Source organism: Garra rufa, chromosome 18 (assembly GCF_049309525.1).
Source record: "Garra rufa chromosome 18, GarRuf1.0, whole genome shotgun sequence".
NCBI lineage: Eukaryota > Metazoa > Chordata > Actinopteri > Cypriniformes > Cyprinidae > Garra > Garra rufa.
Window position 1 is genome coordinate 28,753,943 of NC_133378.1, and position 22,438 is coordinate 28,776,380.

The window sequence follows — 22,438 nt, forward strand, 5'->3', positions numbered from 1 at the left end:
CTAGAAATCATGTGCCGAAAAGATGATAAAACCAAATGAAAAGAACCTTAGAAGGAGGTTACTAAAGAATTCTTGCTTCAAAAGCCATTGTATAGCATTCACATTGAAAATAACAATAATATTGCCCATATGTGGAGCAATTTATGTCAGATAATGTCAGAATGTGACTAACATAGCTCTAACTTTTCACATATCTCTCTGCACAGCATCTCACCTGAATAAACCTGTTCTTTTGATTTCTGTTCATGGAAGGCATTGTCAGATCTCATAGATCCCCCTTCTAATTAGTTTTTGTGTTTGCCTCAAACTTTGTTATCTGTTGTGCCTTTATTGTTAAGCCTATTTTCTTTGTTATAAAGACTGTGGTGCTGTGGTTGATACAGTTAAATAAATTGTCAATCCTTTGCCCACATTTTCTTCAAATCTCATTCTGACAGTTTAAAAGCTGAGCAGTGCCTTTGTGCACATCACCTCTTTTAAACCACCTACATCCTTACCTCCTCTTCTTGCCATCTACCTCATTTTGAGCAGATTGGTTTATCTAACTTTCCAGCAAAAGCTTGAAATTTAATCCAACTCTCATTCTCCCTATGAATACACACAAGGAAAGATGACAGGTATAAATATGGCCCATATGAGTGCTGAACATCCAGTAAAGAAGAGATGGGCTCCCACACATGACCGCTAGCCTGACTTCGCTAGAAGTTATGCTGTCATCTGACTGCACTTCAACATGGAGAACTGCATGTTACATGAGGGAAACTCAAACAACAACAGACTTGGTGCAGAGAACAGAAAAACACAACGTATAACATAATTTGATGTGACAAATCTGGTTTGATTTGAGGTTGATCCTGTATTTCCTGCCCACATAAACTCCAATTGAACCCTCATCGTTAAGAAGACATTATTTTGAGAAAAAAAACACTACTAAGTGGGAAGAGCAGCAGGAGGGATATAGAGGAAATACAGGAGGTGTCACTTTCAGTAAGAGTCACACAATCAGCAGCAATGAGACTGCTTAATACCTCTCAGTCTGCCATCAGTGACTCACTCTAGCCTCAGTGTCTGCCGGGCACACATGACACACAAATGCCCTTGCTTTTTGGGGAAGGTTGTCTTCCCTCCAACCAATGGTGCAGACCATCCTGATGCACGCAACATGAAAACACCATCACAATGGCCTTTTCTCTGCTCTGAAAATGCAGCGTTAGTGGCTAACATTAATCTAAAGCAGTGTTTTCCCAACTTCTTTTAATCAGTAAGGATCACACTAAAGCAGAAATGTGTTCTTTTAACTCATACTACACTGGATATTTATAATCATCATGAACAAGTGTTGGCCATTTGTTATTATGTCAAGTCTATAGGCATAGATCATAGAGGTGAAGATTTAGATTATCAGTGTAACCTTTTAAAACATAATATTTATTGATTTTCATAAACTGGAAGTCTGGGAAAAGGATAAATCATTCAAATCTATATACATACATATAGTCCACAAGACAAAAAAAATATCTGAAATTATTCAAATAACCCCCTTCAAAAGTTTGGGAACCCTTGGTTCTCAATACTTTGTGTGGTTACCTGGACGACTGCTTTTTTGTTTTGTGATGGTTGCTCATGAGTCCCTTGTTTGTTCTAAACAGTTAAACTGAGCACTTTTCCTCCAGGTCCTGCAGATTCTTCAGTTTTTGAGCATCTTTTGCATAGTTGACCTTTCCAGCATTGACTATATGATTTTGAGAGCCATCTTTTCACACTGAGGACAACTGAGGGACTCAAACACAACTATTAAAAAAGGTTCAAACATTCACTGATGCTCCAGAAGGAAACATGATGCATTAAGAGTTGGGGGTGAAAACTTTTGAACAGGATAAAGATGTCCACATTTTTTTTTTCCATTTAGTACTGCCCTTCGGAAGCAACAGAAAATACTTGTATGTTTTGCGGAAGACAAATTAAGTAAAACTTACCTTGATCTTCAAATTCAAAAAGTTTTCACCCCGGCTCTTAATGCATCGTGTTTCCTTCTGGAGCATCAGTGAACGTTTGAACTTTTTTAATAGTTGTGTTTGAGTCCCTCAATTATCCTCAGTGTGAAAAGATGGATCTCAAAATCATACTGTCACTGCTGGAAAAGGTTCAAATATGCAAAAGATGCTGGAGAACTGAAGAATCTGCAGGTCCTGAAGGATTTTTTTGAAGAACAGTGCTCACTTTAACTGTTCAGAACAAACAAGGGACTCATGAACAAATCAGTTGTAAATCATCCAGATAACCACACATAATATTAAGAACCAAGGGTTCCCAAACTTTTGAAGGGGGTTATTTTAATAATTAAAAAAAATTGTCTTGTGGACTATATGTAAACATCTTTTATGTAAAATATCTTGCTCAGGACAATACCAAAAAAATAACATGCATTTTGTATGATCTCTCTTATTTTGTTACAATTATTCACATTTTCACAGATCCTGCAAGGGGTTCCAAAACATATCCATGCCACTGTAGCAAAAAGTAAAAGCAGGTAAGTTTAGCCTTCATAATACCAAAAGAAATAGCATATTACTATTACAAGTTTTTACTTTGGAGAAATCTTTGAGGCATATAGAAGACTAAGTCAATAAAATGTGGATAATGTTATTATATTATTTCATAATTGCAGTGTTGTATTGAGTTTATACTCTGTATTTTCCAAGCACTTTTATGCAGAAATATAGGTTTGTTATTGTATAACTGAATTTCCTTTTATTTAGTATGTGTAATGGGATAAAAAAGACAAAGTGCTATATTATTGTGAAAAGAGAAGTGCAAGTGAGGCAAGTAAAGAGCACTGCTGCAAAAATGTACTTCTGAGTGCCATTTCCACAAATGAACACCGCATACATAATATTTTGTTTCCTAAAAGAACTGATGAAAAAAAACATGAAATAAATTCCTGAAGTTCTTTAGTTTTTTTCATAACACATCACACTAGGACAAAGATGACATCATTCCACAATAAGTGCTGACATTTTTAAATCAATTTCAAAAAACATGTTAATTAATTTTGACTGCAAGCGCAACACCGCAGGTCAAACGCGTTAAACCATCAGCTTCAATTAGAAAGGCAGCCGCTGATCTGAAGCAATATTCTCGTTCACTTGTATCATTCCAAACCAGACCACAAATGCGTACAAACACACAGAATGCCTGATATACACTGACAGCCTTTGAATGACAAGTGCACATACATAGTTTAGAAATCGCAATTTTTACTCTGAGCATTGCATCATGTTACATGGAAATAAAGCCAAACAATCAACCATATCCCATAATGCCATATTTGCACTTCAAAGACAAACTATTCAACAAAACGAAACGGAGTCTCTGGTTCCGCAGAGGGAAAACATTCACAGCTAAATCTGACAAGACACAAACATTCAACGGCTGGTGCTTTCAATGTCTATTTCAGCATTGTCATTCATATCCACACCTCTTTCCCTTCAAAAAAGCCACTTGTCACTCCATAAAGAATACGCTGAGGGATAAAGCAGTGTATTCAATTCATAAATATCCCTTTAAGAGGGTCGCGTCAGTGATTTGTCACTGGGGACTTTAGGCAGAGCTGAAATTGATGTAAAGGTGACATGTGAGTTATGTATGTGGCTATGGCAGGCGTTTTGATATTACCAAGCGAGGAAACCAGGCTCACTAACCTAGTCCTCCTCATCCCTTTCTTTACCTGCCTGTATGAGAGGATGTCATTAATTTGAGGTGAAGAGTTAAAAAAAAAAAAAAAACTAAAGAAAAACCTCCGAAAAACTTGACATGCACACGCAAGGCTCCTTTGTCTCCTGCTCTCCTATGACGCCTGTCACTTAATGTGTGAAAGCCACGCGTGCTTCAATGGGATCAATTGTAATAAAACTGCATCGCCTTCACTGAGCTATGAGTTTATGAATCTCCTTAGAGAAACTCAGTCATTTAAAATCCCTCTAGCTTACGGCAGTGAAACAATGTTTAGTTTCAATCTCCCTGCAGCCTCCGCACGGAGGGAGCCACGCCGCACAACAGACTGAACACGAACAACAAATAAAATGTGAAAATCAAGCAAGTCACCGTCTCATTTCCATTAAATGATAAAGTAGCTGCACTGAAAAGAAATGAACTAATTTAAAATGGCTGGCCTATAGGTCAAGGACAGCTGGAGCAAACAGTCTCTGATTTTTCCTCCCACAGTCATACAAATAAAAACATTTTACATTTTCATTTTCAATACCCAAATCTAAGAGGCTTGTTATCTTTTCTTATTTGTTTGATGCATTGTGTCTGAAATGCCTTCAGGCTGTGATAAACGTACTTAAAACACATTTTCATATGTAGATTATTAGGTATATGGCTTTGTTAGATAGCGAGGCTTCTATGCAGCGGCACAGAGGGGTCTGAAATAGCATGTCAGCGTCTACTGAAAGACAATAAACGACTGAGCCGAGCTAAACGACTCGCATTATTCTAATCCCAAATATTTTAGTTTCTTTGAATTGTTAATATAGGATCACACAGTGCTCTGACCTGTGAGAAAACTTTTCAAGGCTTCTTGAAATTGACAATTGTCGCCAATAAGCTTTCCACAACTACAAACATACTGAGCCAAGCTCAGAGGAAATAAGGGAAGACTGAGATGAAGAGACAGTGGAAGAAAAAGAGCATTCATGATTTAGAGGCGTAATGACTATGGCCAAGATTACTTTCATCACACAAGTTAAAAAATAAATAAATAAATAAATCACATCCTGTCTCTATTTCCAGGGAATTAAAACATCTGTGAATAAAAGTGATGCTAGAACAGATGGCCAAAAATGATATACATTGGAGTTTCAACTTACTGCTGTGCAATTCACCACCAAAAAAGCAATAGAATATGAGCTAAACTACGCCAGAACATAAATGTTTTACGAGCAGATCATAAACTATTGCAAATTTATATTTGCATAAATGTATAAATGAGATCTTTGTATATACAGAAAGCTTTATGAACCTGCTGTTTCCTAAAATCTACGTCCGGTGAATGAAAATCCTTTGCAAGTGCAGCACGGAAAATAGGCAACTTCCTCCTGCCACAAAAATAAGGCAATCACACAGTTGCTGTTAATATCTGAACTGACTGCAGAATCCCTAGAGAGGTTTCCATTAACACATTGTGTCCATTTCACTGCTTAAAATAAACGAGGTTTTATCTCTATAAAGTCAGCAGGAGTTAAAAAAAGACGGCAGCAGATGGCGGAGAGAGGTGACCTTACCTCATTGGTGTTCCACCTGTGTCTCTCTTTTGGCAACGTGGAGCATTTTGGTAGACATTCAAGCAGCTTTTTGGGCAGGTATATTTTCAAATGTCCATGTTCATCTGCAAAACGAAAAAAAAAACAAGCTTGCGTTAAAAAAACAGAGGCAAGAGGCAGTAAAACATTTGTGTCATTAATCAATACCCATGATGGATTGATGCAATCATGCTAATATATAGGGCTCAGTGTATGTATACAATAACCAGTATATATGATTTAATATTAGATTATCCTTTGCAGTTCTTCTACATTCTTCATACACAGCACATAACAAGGATCATTAATTAATGGCCGCCAATTATTCTGACTGCAAAGAGCGACTAATGAGCAACTTGCGGAATGAAGGTAGAAAAAAAAATGTTAGATGAATGAAAATGTGAATTAATGGGCCAAGCATGCTATGAGAAAAAAAATAGTAAAAGAAATAGTGACATATTGTGATGAGAATTATCAGACTTCAGGTGTTTCAATAGTGGAAGTTCACTCTCGAGGGCTTCAGGGGAACTGATGGTAAGCTTTATTAAGACTTTAACTACCCAATAAAGTACACAGCCACCCTGATCCTGACTGCTGCAAAGAACAGTAAAAAGCACAAATGCTGGCTAAAGATAAAAGAAAAAGGGAATACAATTTGTTCAGGGGCAATTAAGGGATGGCTATATATCAGGCTTTCTTCCATTCTTACCCTGTCTGTCTCTCGTTCCCATTCCTAAGGGCTTGGCAGGCCAGTCAAATCACTGCCATTTAACTTTCATTGTTAAACGAAAGTTCACTTTCAGGGCAGAATTTCTAAATTACAATGAAATTGTCTACAACTGTAAATTGAGTCCAATTATAATCACCTTGTTACAACCAACTACTGATTATACATTCATCTGTCACCTACACCCACATGACATTCACATTCCATTCAAGTAAAACCCCTGCAGGAATAAGGATGAATGGATGAAAGAAGGGGAAAAAAGCTTTGACCAGACTGAATATGCCTGAATAATGTGAATATATGCAATCTGTAAAAGGCCTTTTTAGGTAGAGATATACACTATATTGCCAAAAGTATTGGGACACCTCCTTGTAATAAACAGGTTTGACTACTTTAGTAATTTCCATGAATGCAAATTGTAATGTTTAAGCATATAATTATATTATAGGGTATTGTATCCTTCCAGTTAGCAACAGTTTAGACAGGACCCTTTTCTATTCTAACATGAGACAATGCATCTGTGTATAAAGCAAGGTTCAAAAAGAAACTATTAATTCAGTCAGTGTGGAAGAACTTGACTGATCTGGTAAAAACCAAGTCCTAATCCCAGCTGAACACGTCTGGTGTGACTTTAAATGCAGACCTTAAGCCAAAACCTTATCACCAAACACCAATGGCTTGTACATTCACTATATGGACAAAAGTATTAGGATACCACCTTCTTTGGAACAGAAAAAGGCACTTTTAAAACTGTGGCAACAAAGATGGAAACATAATTAATGCATTTAAAAAATGCATTTCCATCTCTGTTGTTGTTTTGGAACTGTCTAAAATGACTTTACCCATATGTACAAGTCATTGGTAATTGGTGATGAGTTTTTGGCTCAAGGCACATTGACTGAATCAATCGTTTCTTTTTTAACCTTGCTTTATACACAGATGTACTGTCATGTTAGAATAGAAAAGGGTTGTGTCCAAACTATTTCTACAAAATTAAAATCATACAATACCCTAGATTATCATTATATGCCTAACATTAAGATTTGTACTCATGGAAATTACTAAAGTAGTCAAACCTGTTCATTAGAAGGGGGTGTCCCAATACTTTTGACAATATAGTGTATATATCCAACCATCCAAATAAAATCACTAAAATACATTTCACAGAACTCAACGCTACAATGTGGACAACTGTCTACTGTGAAGCAAACAAATGTGCCTAAGATGTCTACTTTTAATTTTCTCAGATGTTAATATTAACGTTATGATTATTAAAACAAAAAAACAGGAATACATATAAAGGGACTCAATTTCTTGTTCACGTCTAAGTCATTACTTTATGAGCTCAACCTACATCTCAACACCAGCACAATGACGGGATGTCTAATCCATAACAAACCTCCTAACAGGGAGTCAAAAATGTGACATAATATGCCTGAGTCACTGTCAAAACCACCCCCGCCATTTTCCTAAGGCTGTAATTGTGACAAACAATCGTCTATCATTTGCGAATGAGATGCTATACCAAATCCTGTAAACGTGGTTATGAGCATGCTTGCAAATCAGTTCGATTTCCTCTGTCTCTAAGCTAATGCGCTTACACGTCACCATGTGTTCTGCCGTCGCTCGCGTCACTGATGACAAATCAAGACACATATGCTACAGCCAATTACGCATCTCCAGGTCTGACGGTTTGTGATATGCTGTCGGGCGATTATGCAAAATCTGAATAACCCTCATATGAAGGCCTCTTTCTCTACATCAGCGAGAAAGATATTTGCTTCTCTCAAATGACAGTGGCATCAGCTAAACTGGTCCAGTTGTGAATCTTTCATTGCTCCCTAGTTGTCAGACAATCATCTCTGATATTGCAGACATCTGTTTATGTCAAAGAATAGGATTTTGTCATTGGTTTGGACTGAAAAATATGGCATTATCATGTAACAGATCTGTAGTATTTTTTCTTTTTGTTTTCTACACCCAAAATAATATTTTTATTCAATGAAAAATGTACAAACATCACTTATCACTGTCTGCAAAGCTAGAACGGATTTGCTTTACTTGCTATAATTCAAATTATAAATGGTGGTGTGATGGGAAGAGGTTAAATATGAGCGTCATTCCCTAGCTGAGTGTGGGATAACATACAGTCAGCCGGTCATTATCGCAAAGCAAACTCTGACAGGGTGATCAAGCCCCTGACACAAAGTAGAGGTCTCTTGAATCATCCTGAATAGATGATGACCGACTGACTGCATATTTTCCCACTCATTGCACCGCTACTGGCCAATTACATAAATGCATAGACATAAAATACTGCTTTGAGAAATTTTATTATCTTACCCTTACATCATAGAATTGCTCATTAGTGGCAATTAGTTATTCTAATTTGTGTATGTAATAGTATCCATTATTATATGACAATCTGATTGCTTAATTTCTATTTTCAGATATTTTATTATTTAACACAAGCATTCTAAAGCATTTCGCAAGAAGAGTGTGTTTCAATTTAGAGGGACTGACTTTTAGTTGTCCTTCCTGTCTGGCTATGCCACCTTTGAAAATGTCTTACAGTGACTGTGTTCAACAAAGTCTTATACTTTATTCAAGGAATGTGATTCTCAAGTGTGCGCTTCTTGTTACCTGAACCCTTTTCAATTTGTCTGAGAACCCCACGAAAGCTCAGGCTTCTGTTTGTGAATATAAAACAAAGACCTGTGTCTCAAGCACAAGCTGACCAGAAATCAAAGATGTACACTTCAAATGGCAAACCCCTATGTCCCCAGTGCTTCTTAAAGGCAAAGTCACCCTGCCTGTCCGTTTTATTACACCTCTATTTTTAATTTGCTCAGATGTTTGGATGTCTAAAGTTATAAAAGACAATATTGGAGAATATGGACTTAAAGGATGACTGTGAAATCTTTAAAGAATGAGAAAAGGTGGAGGAGAGAGAGGGGGAAAAACAGCTCACTGAGAAGTAATCCCAGCCTGGAGCAAGGTCCTAACAAAGAGTTTACAGCTACCTGATAAGGCCGTGAAACAACAGTGTGACTCTCTGTGCTCTTTCGTTTGGGGCATGGAGATAATTCTGGAGATTGGAGTATGTGCTGAATGTGGCATACACTGATGGGAGAGATTGTACAAGGGTAAATTAGTTTTACAGTAGAGAGCTGAGACTGGTATCTGGAATCATTTTACTCACTCAATTAACATTAGCATAGAGCACCTGCTCATGAATGACAACGAGCCACCTTCCCACACACAGAAAAAACGATTTATCTGTGTTGCAACCAGTGTCAAAAGTGAAAACAAAGGTAAAATCAGAAACATAATGGCCCAATCACTTCAAAATAAAGCCATAGGCATTTAAACTGGCAAATGGCTATTTTGTAAAATACAAATATGTGACCCTGGACCACAAAACCAGTCATAAGGTAAAATTTTACAAAACTGAGATATATACATCATATGAAAGCTCAATAAATAAGCTTTCTATTAATATATGGTTTGTTAGGATAGGACAATATTTGGCCGAGATACATCTATTTGAAAATCAGGAATCTGAGGGTGCAAAAAAATCAAAATACTGAGAAAATCACCTTTAAAGTTCTCCAAATTAAGTTCTTAACAATGCATATTACTAATCAAAAATTACATTTTGATAGGTTTACAGTAGGAATTTTACAAAAAATCTTCATGGAACATGATCTTTACTTAATATCCTAATGATTTTTGACATAAAAGAAAAATCAATAATTTTGACCCATACAATGTATTTTTGGCTATTGCTACAAATATACCCCAGCGACTTAAGACTGGTTTTGTGGTCCAGGGTCACATATGTAAATAAAATCATGAAGAACAGTTTAAAGTCAACAAGAAATGGCATTCACTCAAGGCTCCAGACTGCGACCAAATGGGCACATTTTGCGCATTTTGCATTTTTTCTGTTGGTGCGACTAAATTTGTGAGCGGTCCCACTGGTGCGACTACATTGTTCAACTCATAAGAGCTGCCATTTCAAAAACGAAACAAAGGCGTAACAAAAGTCATTTATCAGCTAAGACCACAACGCAAATAAACTTCTCCAAGCTCAGAACAGCTTTACTCAGGAAACCAAGCTGCTGTTACTGCACAGTGACGCAAGATCCAGTGAGAAGTGTTTGAATTCACTGCAGAATGAATATAGTTGCTGCAAGATCTAGTGAGAATCAATTATCTGTTTGTTATAAACAGCACTGACATACATCAGAAAAGCAGTAACGTTAAATGTTGTGGCAGAAATAGTCGAATATTATTACATTATTCATTTCAGGGTTTGTACAACCTTTTGAGAGAGAAAAGCACTTTTCAATTACTTTTAAGCATTTCACACAACTATTTCCAGCACTTTAAAGCTCTAAAATGATCCAATGTAAATGTTATTTTTAATGGGATGAGCTGCAGAGGAGCTATTCTTGGCTTATTAGTCATTCATTTCTACTTTTTGCTATTTAAAAAAAAATCGCTATTACAAAATAACAAATAATCAAGAAATCAAATTTTTCACTCTTTTGTTTATAAAGTAAGACAACACTATATACTATAGAATAATGGTACATTAAATAAGAGTAGAATATATCAATTTTCTACCTAAAAAGTAGCTTTTGAACGTTAATAAAAGTAAATTTTGTATGTTTCCCAACTCAAGCTTAGTGCTTTATTGTCAAATCTATATAAACATGAAATAAACAAGAAATGAACATGTAACATTATTACACTGTAAAAAGTTTTCACCAGATTCAACTTAAAAACCTAAGTTCAGCAGCTGCCTTAAGTTAAGTTAAATCAGTTTAAAACTACAAGTCATTTTAATTTATTACAATAAAAATGAGTTGATTTAACTTGTGAGTTTAAATGACTTAAGTTGATTTAACTTAAAAATTTAAGGCAGCTGCTAAACTTAAGTTTTTAAGTTGAAACTGGTGAAAACATTTTACAGTGTAGTAACTGCACTTATTAACGCAAAACAATAGTAATTTTATGATTAAATAATCTATGTTTAATACTCCCACACATTACTCCCAGCACTACCAAATCTGCTTCTGGTGCCACCATCTGTAGAACTTAGTGGAGCTAGAGCCACTGCTCTCAAATGTTTGTCTGGAGCCCCGCAATCACTACCCATTTTATTTCTGTAATGTAACATATTCAAGCATAACAGAACACAGTACACTCTCAGAATAAAAGATGCAAAAGCTGTCAAAAAGGCATATTAGTACACTGTACATAAATGGTGCCTATTAGTACCTTTAAAAGGGTGCCGCCCCAGTGATAGCTTTTGTACCATTTTTTTTCTGAGAGTGTATGGCGACACTTGATTTTATCCACCAGGAATTGCTTGGGTCGTGAAAAGTGGGCGTTTCAAAGCAGAATAGAGCCAGACCTAAATGCTTATTACATTTTGATGAAAGATTACAAAGATGAGCGGGTGGTGACAGGCCTTGGTCATCTCCAGACAACCTCAGATACAGATCAGACAGTGTGGGTGGAGCCCTTTCAGACTGGCCAGGACTCATACCTGCCCTTCTGTAATCATTTCAGACAACTCACACACACACTCAGCATCTCATACCCAAGGCCTACCACCAATCAGTGCCAACAAATACATTCTCTCTGACACGCCCACTGATGACATCATTCACTTCAGAGCAAGGAGGTCTATAAACCCTAAATAACGGTTAGCATTTTTATTCATCTTATTTGCACAACTGGCACAGGACCCCAGAAGTATGTGATCTGAAGTCTACGCCTCTGTTCCAGAGCCATTATTGCACACTGATGTGAGTATCCACATAGGACAGTTAGTTCAGTGAGTTACTATCTGTTTTGAGAATAATGAAATGGAACATTATGATTATAAAACAGTGTGAGGGGCGATAATTAAATGGTAAAACAGCTCAAATAAGCCGTCCACCGTATTCGCCGTGAATTAAAAGCGGACGTTTATCAGTGTAAAATGCTATTAGGGACTCGAAGACAGGTATGAAACTGACTTGTGCTGAATATAAGCACACATCCAGGAGAGTGAAAAACATTCATTGCTCCGATTAGATGACTGGTTGTTAATTAAAAACCCCTCATACTAATAAAATCCCTTCTAACTCCTCCCAGAGCACAACTTGAAAGACCTCTTGAGATGTTTGGGCTATGCTCCTTTTTCACCAAATAAAATGAATGGCATTGAAATGAGGGCTCATTGCTCCGCAGTTAAAAGCAGACAGAGAACAGAGCGGAATGCTAATTCACTAAAGTTCTAACGCTGGCTGCTTTAATAAAGAGCAGTCTATCAGTGTCAACACACACCCTTATCTGACATTACTGCGGCTCGGGGACTGGGAATGAGCTCCGGCGTCATAAAAATTAAAAATAAAATTGTAGAGAGCACCAGAGAACAAACAACAAAAAACATTCAGAGTAAAGGGGCTGTTATGACTGCAAGCAGAAACATTGGCAAAGCAGAAGCCTGACGAAAGCTTAGACATTATTTGTGCACATGTGAAAATTTAAGACAACTTAGAGATAACATTATCAGCATCCCAATCCTAAAAGCCCGAACTTTATTTGATAAGATGGCTCTAGATTGGTGACAGCAGCCAACTTCACCCAATATCATTTTCTACTTGTATTAACATAGAAAAATGTCTTAATTTGTAAAATAAACATACACAAAGTGCTTTAAATTGTGTAAACATTCACATTTAGACCACTAAAAATCTAATTTAAAACACAGCCTGTGCTGAAATGAATGTGGTGTAAATAGATTCACCAGAAAAAGCACTTGAACTTGCAAAAGCTGAACTCAACTTGATTTTATAATGACTTACTAAAAGTTTATAAATGGCAGCTAAAAACTGTCAGATATTACTGCATTTAATTATGGTGTTTGACCTCAGGTTCAAGCACACAATTTTGCCGTAATAGTTAGCTAACTTTATATGTGGTCGTATTTATTATTCAATGTATCTGTTAAACACAAAAAAGGTACAAAACCTTCACTTAGACTAGCTTTACCCTGCAGCAGGATCCTGCTCCTTTCACCCAGCACATTGATCCCAGAAAATTGCCAGAGTGCCAGGAATGATCCCGGGATGAGGACCTAGTAACATTGCTGGGATCAGTCCCAGAACGAGCCCTGTGTGAACAAAAAGCAGGACCAATGGCGTAAAGGGTGTGGGGTAGTGATGACACACGTTGTCATGCTATTTTACAGGGTGTTTTGAAGGCAGATCAACGTTCACAATGAAAAAATATGTGCAAACTTGAATGAATCTAAGATCACGGAGCTCCTCACTATCCGCTCTAAAGCTGAGGTTTGCTAGTTTAGTGTCACATTACACGTCACATCATATTGTCACGTCTTTTATGGGATCTTTACGGGATGTGTGTGAATGCACCCACAGATTCCGGAAAATCACTGGCGATCCCAGGACAAATCATGGGAAACATTACTTGTGTATTTTCCAGAATCTCTGTGAAAGAGGCTAGAGAAGTAGCATTGACTGTCTTGCAAACAAACAAGACAGCATCTGAGGATGAAGTCTGGTTTAACAACCCAGCTCCAGCCACAACTGTGTCTGCTGGGCCTCAGCTATAACGACTCTTCTCCCCACTTTCATCCCATGGATGTAAACGGCACATCCTGCTGCGCAACTCCAGCCTCTAATGCCATCTTGTTTCCTTTATTTTCCTGCCTAAAGAGCGGTGACAATGTGGACATTAACATAATTCTGTCTCCCTACCCGTGAACAACAATTTAGTTGTCAGATCCTAAAGTGCAAGGCAGGCTGAAACCGTAGCCTGTTATATTGGAAGATGTGCTGTGCTGAGCCGAGCTGAGGGGGCAGCCAATTACTACAGCAGCCCTGATCAGGAGAAAGCAACTCTCCAGTCAGGTGCATGAGGGGAAAAAAGTAGAGAATAGATAGAGGACCAAGAGAGTATAATAGATAGCCTATAGAAAGAGCTCCCACAAACAGAGAGAGAGTTAGAGAGAAATGAGGAAGTAGTGGAGGGACAGAAAAGGTTTTTCTGCTTCTGCTTGCCACCCACTCAGAAGGGAATTCTCTCATTAGAAGGGCAGGTAGGATGGAAAAAATATCACACCAGCAGGTCTTGACACAGCTGTGCCTACAGACACGGCTTGTTTCCAACTCACAACTTCTAACTGTTGGATTGTGGGAGTTGGGGGGTTTGAAGTGGGATGGGCCCCAGTCCAACACTTACTAACTGCAAACACAGAATTTCCCAAAAGACATGTTGCTGCTTTTTGCTTTTACAGATGCCTGTGGTGATCTCTTCAAACAGGGCTGTTTATTATTTCAGGGAGGACAACTACCTTCTCCACCAGTCTGTCCACTTCATGTCAGCTGCAAAATACTGACACCTTATGTTTTATGTTAGTAATTGTGTCTACTCAAGTGCTCAACTGATAAATCAACTAAATACTTTGGAGGTCCATGTTTATTGTCATTTATTTGCTGATCTAAATACACTGCCCTCCAAAAGTTTGAAAACACCCTAGAAAAGTGGGGTTTTGGACAATATTGTCATGAATCCTTTTTAATTTGTGATAATTCTGCATTGATAAGGGACAACACAACAATTTTATGTATATTTAGCAATATTGCTGCTCATTGCTCATTGGAAATATGTGCCTCTATATACATTTCCGCAAAACTAAGAAAAACGTACCTATATGTATGAATTACTGCAGTTTTTAGTTAAAATGAACACTAGATACAGTAAAACTCTGACAACTTTTATTCATTTTCACACAAAGTATGATTTACACAGAGTTTTGATTAATAAAGCCTAATTTTCCTACAATTATGCTGTTTTTATATCACTTTTGCATTTGTTAATACTATTGTTTAGGGTTGGGTTTGGTGTAGGGGATATTAGTGTTGGGCGATATGCTCAATTTTCATATCGTCCTATCGTCAGCCTGTGAGATCGCCGATACACAATACTATCGTGCTAATTTATTTAATAATATGTAAATGTGTCAATATGTAATAAATTCCTTATTAGTTTTGTAAGGGTAGTGCCTGTGACTTGTGACACAGTTGTGCGTGTACAGAGCGCTGACAGTAGTTCTGTCGGAGGTTCAAGTTTACTTTCGGTTTCATTCTCAGGGAGCAGTTAATGTGCGTGCATGAATGCAAATGAATGTATCTTTCTTTACCCGTCATATTGCGATAATGTTACCGCTGTATGTCTGATCGTTGTCATCAGTTCATGTTGTAGTTCAGTTCATATAGAATGTGGAGAAGCCATGTGCGTGTTATTCACATGCATATGTTTAGCGCCATTTTATCGCATCGTAATTCTAGTTAACGCATACAGATGTTACTGAGGTGAATGTTTATGTTTACTATATACAGGCGGATTCTGATATATCGTATTTAAATCAGCCTAAACCACATTTTACTACCTCTGTTATCCTAATGACTGTCTACACTTAAGTCTACACTTAATCTATGTACACTGTATGATGAATAAATCTCTAACCCATTTTCACTGCACACATCTGCGGCACTATCTACTCTATGCTTGTGTTTATACCGCGGCAAGTTTCTGAAGCATCCTAGAACCGACTCTCCGCGCTGCATTGCTAAAGTTAGGCTCCTTTTTGACGGATAATAATAATAATCGTCTTACTATCATCAAAGGCATCAGCAACAGGCGATATCTCTGACTATCGTCGATACACGATACTATCGTCACAACCCTATTTCCAACACGACAGAGCATTAACCTTTAGCAACACTAACTGGATATTTGAATTCTGAACAGCTGCAAATACGTATCCCAAGCAGAGTAAAAAAAACGCAGCAAAACGTGCCTGTTCCAACATAATAAAAACGTGCCATGGACACGTATTGAACATGTGTTTTAGTGCCACTCTCTGGACAATTTACTTTGAAACTGACGCGAAACGCGCAGTAAGGTACATAATTACGGTGTTGCATTTTTTCTGTGCTATCAAAATTGATATGGTCTTTAAAATCAATGGTCTTTAAAATTTTGATACAAATTTATTTAAAGAAAAAATAACTATATTGTGCTATATATCATTGGCATGTTGTCAAACTGTCTAATTCTAATGTTTGGTAATATTTCTATCCAAAATCGCAATTCCTCGTTTTCTGAAAAATAAAATCATGGCAAAACTTTAAATTAATCAATAAAATCTGAAAAATCACCTAGCCCTAAGCTTGACTCATATTGAAACATATTTTTTAAAAAGATATACATTTTGGGATATATATCATTGGCATGTTGTCAAACTGTCTAATTTTAATGTTTGATAATATTTCTATTCAAAATCACGATTCCTCGTTTTCTGAAAAATAAAATCGTGGTAAAACATAAATTCGAATTATTCAATAAAATCTGAAAAATCAACTCATATTGAAACATATATTTTTTAAAAAAGATCCCTGAATTTAGGAAATCAGGAACACCCTCTAACCACTTTTTAAATATTGCCGTCATAAACTGAAAAGTCACTGTAAACAGTGATGTTCGGCCATTGCTGTTATGTCCAGTTACTCAAGTATTTGGCTACTTGTGTGTCATATAGAAGTGCAAGGGTGTCATATAAAAGTGGACATATATTTCTATGGGGAGAAGGTGACTGATCCTGAGATTATCTGAGATGCCATTCCTGAAGGAGACGGTTTAGGAGCTTTAACAATATCAGTCACGCCAGCTTGAGCTAGTCTCACCCTGGAGACAAGTGTGGGTCATGAAACTTGAGAGGTCTGAAAAAAAAAAAACAAATCTAAAATCAATATCATCCACAACGCAAAACTCTCTGCTCTCTCTCTCTCTCTCTCTGTGTGTGTGTGTGTGTGGGGGTACTTCTGCAGTGAGTGACACTTGCTTTTAATTGTTGCTTCCCTCGGCAAGATCCAATGGACAGTTTATTTAACCTTCAATCTAAAAGTTATCATCAATCACGGTTTAAAATATCAATAGCGCATTACATCAATTCAGGCACTTTCAAAGGCGATTACGATTATGCGGGCCCTTTTTCAGAGCTCAGTTCTAGTTGTGTCAAAATTCACAAATACATTATTGACATTTGCTTCAATATGCATCCCCCCGTAACGTGCTGTAGGCAATTGGCAGTGTCACCCTGAACGTAATGAAAACATAAGAGACTATAGCATTTCCCCCCTGTCGTCCACCCATAAAATCGCTAAACATTAGAACAGACACTATTGCAAAGCCACTCTCAACTGCTGTATCGATCCATTCAATAGTGATCTAATAAGGATCTTGTGACCAAAGAGCAAGAGAATTGACTTGAAATAATAATCAGATCGCTATTATGATGAAATATTCCACAGCTTTTATATAGTAGACAGAAAATATACAGCAATAGCACACCCATAAATGTGATGAGCAGACTGGCCTTCCCTTTTTTTGGAATGATCTGGTAAAACCCAATCTTTTTCTCCGTCATTGAATTTCTGGCTGCTCTTATTGAAGAGCCGTAGCCATTGGGCTATTTGTTAGAAGTCTGCCGTTGCACAGAACCTCTGATCCTGCTATCACAGCTCAACTGATGAACTCAATTTAAACTAAGGCCTGGTGGGGCCACAGACTTCTCAGGCAAGCTTGTGCTGTCCAGAGATTGGGCTGTCATCTAAATTTAACTCCCTGAGAAAAAAGATGGCGCTGCTTTCAGAAGAATCAGAATCGCTTCTGTTGTTCAAGAATAGAGACCTCTGTCTAATCTCCATGCGTTGACAGGGCTTTCTTTTGATTCTGTTACAAAAGTAATTCACCAAAAAAAAAAAAAAAAAAAAAATGCTATCATCATTTATACACCCTAATGTTGTTCCAAACCAGTTTGACCGACTTTCTTCCACACAAAAAACAACTTAATTCAATTGTGGACAGCAGTTCCACGCTTTGGAAATGGGTTTTCTAAACATTAAATGAAATTGTAAATTCAAAAACAGTGTTGAGCAAAAACCAGTGTAAATACAACAAAATCAGACACATCAAACCAACCCAACCAAATCTTATGCAACTAGCAAGCATTAGCATATGTTAGCATGCTAAACAAAACCTTTATTTACCTTATGTGACACGGTGTCGGTTAGAAACGCAAAGACAAAGCTAGTTCTTACACAGTAACTGATTTTCAGCAGCATACAGCACAACCTAAGCATAGGCTCTACTCTTCACCACAGTGGTAATCCCATAAAACACCAACCAACAACTCTTCTAAATCCCAATATAACAAAACATTAAACAGAAAAAAACAAGTCTCTCCCTTTTCTCATATTGCTAAAAAACACATAAAATAGCACTTAATTTCAGCAATAATTCTCTCGGTTCAGTTCCTTGCAAAGCATGCTGGGAGATGGAAATCCCCAGCCTAGTTTTAGCAATGCTATGTTAATGCTAGAAAAAAAAGATGAATCCCAAATCGATTAACTAAACTTCTGTTTTACAAATGTAAATGGATTGCACACAATTCAGTTAGTTTCCTAAAATTTCATAAAAGCTCGTTTTAATCAAGTACACTGAGAAAGCAGATGGTAATGGATGCTAATGGCAGGTGTAATATGGCTCATACAAATGGCATGAGGGTGAGAAGAGTCCCATGAAATCTGTTTTATTTTTTACCCAAGTTACATTTAAAATTTTCGGTAATCTATGTTTCTGGAATCTGGTTTTATTAATTTTTTTAATCATAAAAAGTGTCTAATTTAACAACATGCCACTTAGAATGTTAATATTATTTTTTAGTGTTGATATATGTGCCCCCGGACCACAAAACCAGTCTTAAGTAGCACGGGTATATTTGTAGCAACAGCCAAAATACACTGTATGGGTCAAAGTTATCAAATTTTCTTTTATGCCAAAAATCATTAGGTTATTAAGTAAAGATCATGTTCCATGAAGATATTTTGTAACGTTCCTATCGTAACCCAAAGCGTAATACGAGTAATATCCACTGCTAAGAACATTATTTGGACAACTTTAAAGGTGATTTTCTCAATATTTAGATTTTTTTGCACCCAGATTTTTAAATTGTTGTATCTCTGCCTATCCTAACAAACCATACATCAATGGAAAGCTTATTTATTCAGCTTTTCATGATGTGTTTCAAAATTACCCTTATTACAGGTTTTGTGGTTAAGGGTCACAAAAAATTAATTAATACTTAAATTTAGCTGTAGCATTTACTTTTTTTTCTTAGTGTTTTATTTTTAATTAATTTAGACAAAATAGCATAGAATTTTAATATTGGTCATTTGTTTGTTATAGACATTTTGAAATGTCCCTGCATCAAAATTTATTTAATATAATTTAATCACAGTTTTTGGCATTTTTCTAGTATTTTTCTTTGTGTTTTTTGCAGAAATCAAAGTCCCCAAAGTGACTACATTTTGGAAGAAACATTGTTTTGGGGAAAATCATGTACCATGTTTGTTATTGAATATTCTAAAGCAATGTAACAACCAAAGAGAACAAATGTTGAGAGCCCTGCTGGGCAGCTAATTTAGATGTAGCTTCTAAAACATTAAGGATGAAGAAGAGACAAGCATACAACGCTTAAAGTACAAGCGACAGGCATGTGTGCACAAGGCCCCCAAGCAAATACTAGACAGCTGTTAGAAAAGCCAATCTGAATTACCAGACATACAATGAATTAATATGGATAAAAAAAACAGTTTCATAGACTTCTCATTTCCTCCATTTACATATGACTAATATTCCACTCACTAACTCTCCAGTGAATCAGTTGATCTAATCTAAGAGACAGAATCACCACATGAAATCATAAACATCTTTGAAAGCACCACATCAATAAATCAATGACTCAAAATAAACCATCAATTTTCTTAAACGGATGTCAAACTAGGAACAAATGATTACCTGGAACAAGGCCCAACGCTAAGTCACAATTACCACCTGACTGAGAGTACTTCTACATTGTAAGAGAAGCCAGACCTGGCTATTATCTTGAAAAGAAATAAAGAAGCAGGGATTGAAGCATAATAGCAAAAGCCCTCTGAACCAGCATAATGTTGACTAAATCATATGCTACCGTTCAGTGGCAATCAGTTACACTTAAGCATGATAGTTGTGAGAAGAAGTAAGAAAATGATTCTTGCCACGACTGACTGTGAGTGACTGAACATCTCTTGAGGGCATAATAAAGAGAACCACATCTTAAACCTTTTAGACCTGGCGTCCATTACTATGAATGTGCATGTGACTCTGCTTTAGATCTCGTCGATGAAAGGCTGTATGTTTAACGGCTAATCAAATAGCAATATCGACCTTCATATTTTTATTTTAGAAAAATAAAGCACATTGACGACAGGCATAATGGCACTTTAGCCAAAGTGCAAAAGTAATAGACCTTTAAAACTTTTTATATTAACGGGCATCTCATAACAGTTTGATAGATTTATTGGAAGATTAAACTGATTTGTATGTGTAAGCCCTATTTCAACTGTAGCTTTACAACGTTGGCCATTAAGACCATTTTTTCCTGTCCAAAAAGGAAATAATCCACAGTTGCATACAATGCTTTGTGCTCTTTTACTGTGTTGCTGTGAATGGACAGTTAATCAGTGCCATCTCTTTAAATCTACATTACATACTTTCTTTTCCATGCTTCGCTCTTTGAAAAAATCAATGCTTGATTAATTGCAAAATCCTGGTCTTTGCTGAGCAAAAGGATGATGGTGTCTAAATTAAGGAGCACAAACAACATCATATCAACATCTCTCTTTTACCTGATTATGTTCTTGTTCAACTTTTTGATGTATTAGAAAGCAGTAATATTGTCTGTAAAAGGACAGACAACAAAGTGAGCTCATATTAGAGGCATAATATGTTATAAGGAGCACATTAATAATGTGAACCAGCCACATGTATGGACAAACTGTCTGCCTTCACCGCCTTTGAATGCTGCTAGTATACGGCCATAAGAAATACTGAGACACTTTCTATTTTTCAATATTTGCCCTGAATCCTCAGACTAGACTACGCAGCAGTGTTCAGCTGTGTCTGCCCATAGTGCTGTTTGTCAGGCTGGCTATAGCCACTGTGACAAATCACCAGAAGGCAGCCTTGTTAAAACACTGATGTGGTTTAATGGGTGATGTCCGAGACTTGGGTACATCTGATGAGCTTTCAGCAGACATTAGTGACCAGCCATATCCACTAGAGCGTTCACAATTCTGGCTGAAGTTTGCCTGTTTAGTATTTCTTTTTCACATAGTGAAACTAAATCTAGATTATGCAGCCTTTTTGGTTCTACGCTGGCTAAATCATAACGAGCATCTCATCTAAAAGTTGTCGGCATTCAGATACAGTAGGAGGCTGGCCTGAATCCACAAAGCCCAAAACAGCGACTTAATTCAGCTACCAAAGTGCCTGCAACAAACTGAAGAGAAAAACGAGCCTTCTTATGTATTTTCAGCCTCAGCCAAGCTCACCCATCCATGAAAATCCCATCTCAGGGAGAGAGGAGGTGAAGACCTGCGAGCACACACACACATTCACTCGCACACAGCAGACAGTAAAGGACACGCCGCCAGATCCTCACTAAAGCCCTTTATCCTTATCATAACTACTCCCACAATTACTCACATGAGTGGTTTACCTGTTTCCGCCAAGCAATGCTGCATTTTTACTGTCCTAGTGATACAAAAACCTCTAGGCAGCAAACATTAACTGGGCTGCTACAGACAGGCACACACAACGGTTACATCATGCTGGAGTATGAGAGTGTGAGATGCAATACTTAAAAGTGTAGACAGATACACGAGGCGGCATGCTCACATATATACACACACCATCTGAAAGAATATCAACATGACTGCAAACAGCCGCTTCCGCTTACTTTACATCTCTGGGCATGTTCATTAAAATTTTTGAGCTTTGAAATGGCAAGGACTCACTCAATGGCATAATGAGCAGACAGCACAACAAGAAGATGAGGCTGATTTAACTCCACTTACAAATTTACACAAAAAATAAACAGGCTTAATTACACAGATCAACTAAGTGTTCAAAGGTGCCAAGAGAGAAAATATACTACCTATTGCCTATTGTACATGAGAACTTTTAGGGTAACCAGAGCTTCACAACACACCAAGCCATATTAACATGCACATGATTCCACAACAAATGCTTTATGCTTAAAGTCCAACATAAAATATGCATGTTTTATACTCTAAGGGGAAATGTCTAGTAGTGTTGACAAATCATTTCAACAAATAGTAAAGCTCAGTCTTGTGGTATTGGATGGATATTTTTCAAAGGTCGACCCTAGCATTTGGAGCATGAAGGCTACATACACACTGCAGCTAAATTTGGTTGT

At 37.1% G+C, this 22,438-nt stretch overlaps 1 protein-coding gene across 1 annotated transcript in view; it reads right to left on the minus strand.

The window, feature by feature from the left end:
* camta1a (calmodulin binding transcription activator 1a) overlaps window positions 1-22,438 on the minus strand; it is a 466,321-nt gene that overhangs the window by 437,883 nt on the left and 6,000 nt on the right. Inside the window, exon 3 of the mRNA XM_073823111.1 lies at window positions 5,286-5,389. Within this exon, the coding sequence (XP_073679212.1) occupies window positions 5,286-5,389 (104 nt within the window). The remainder of the gene's footprint in view (window positions 1-5,285; window positions 5,390-22,438) is intronic.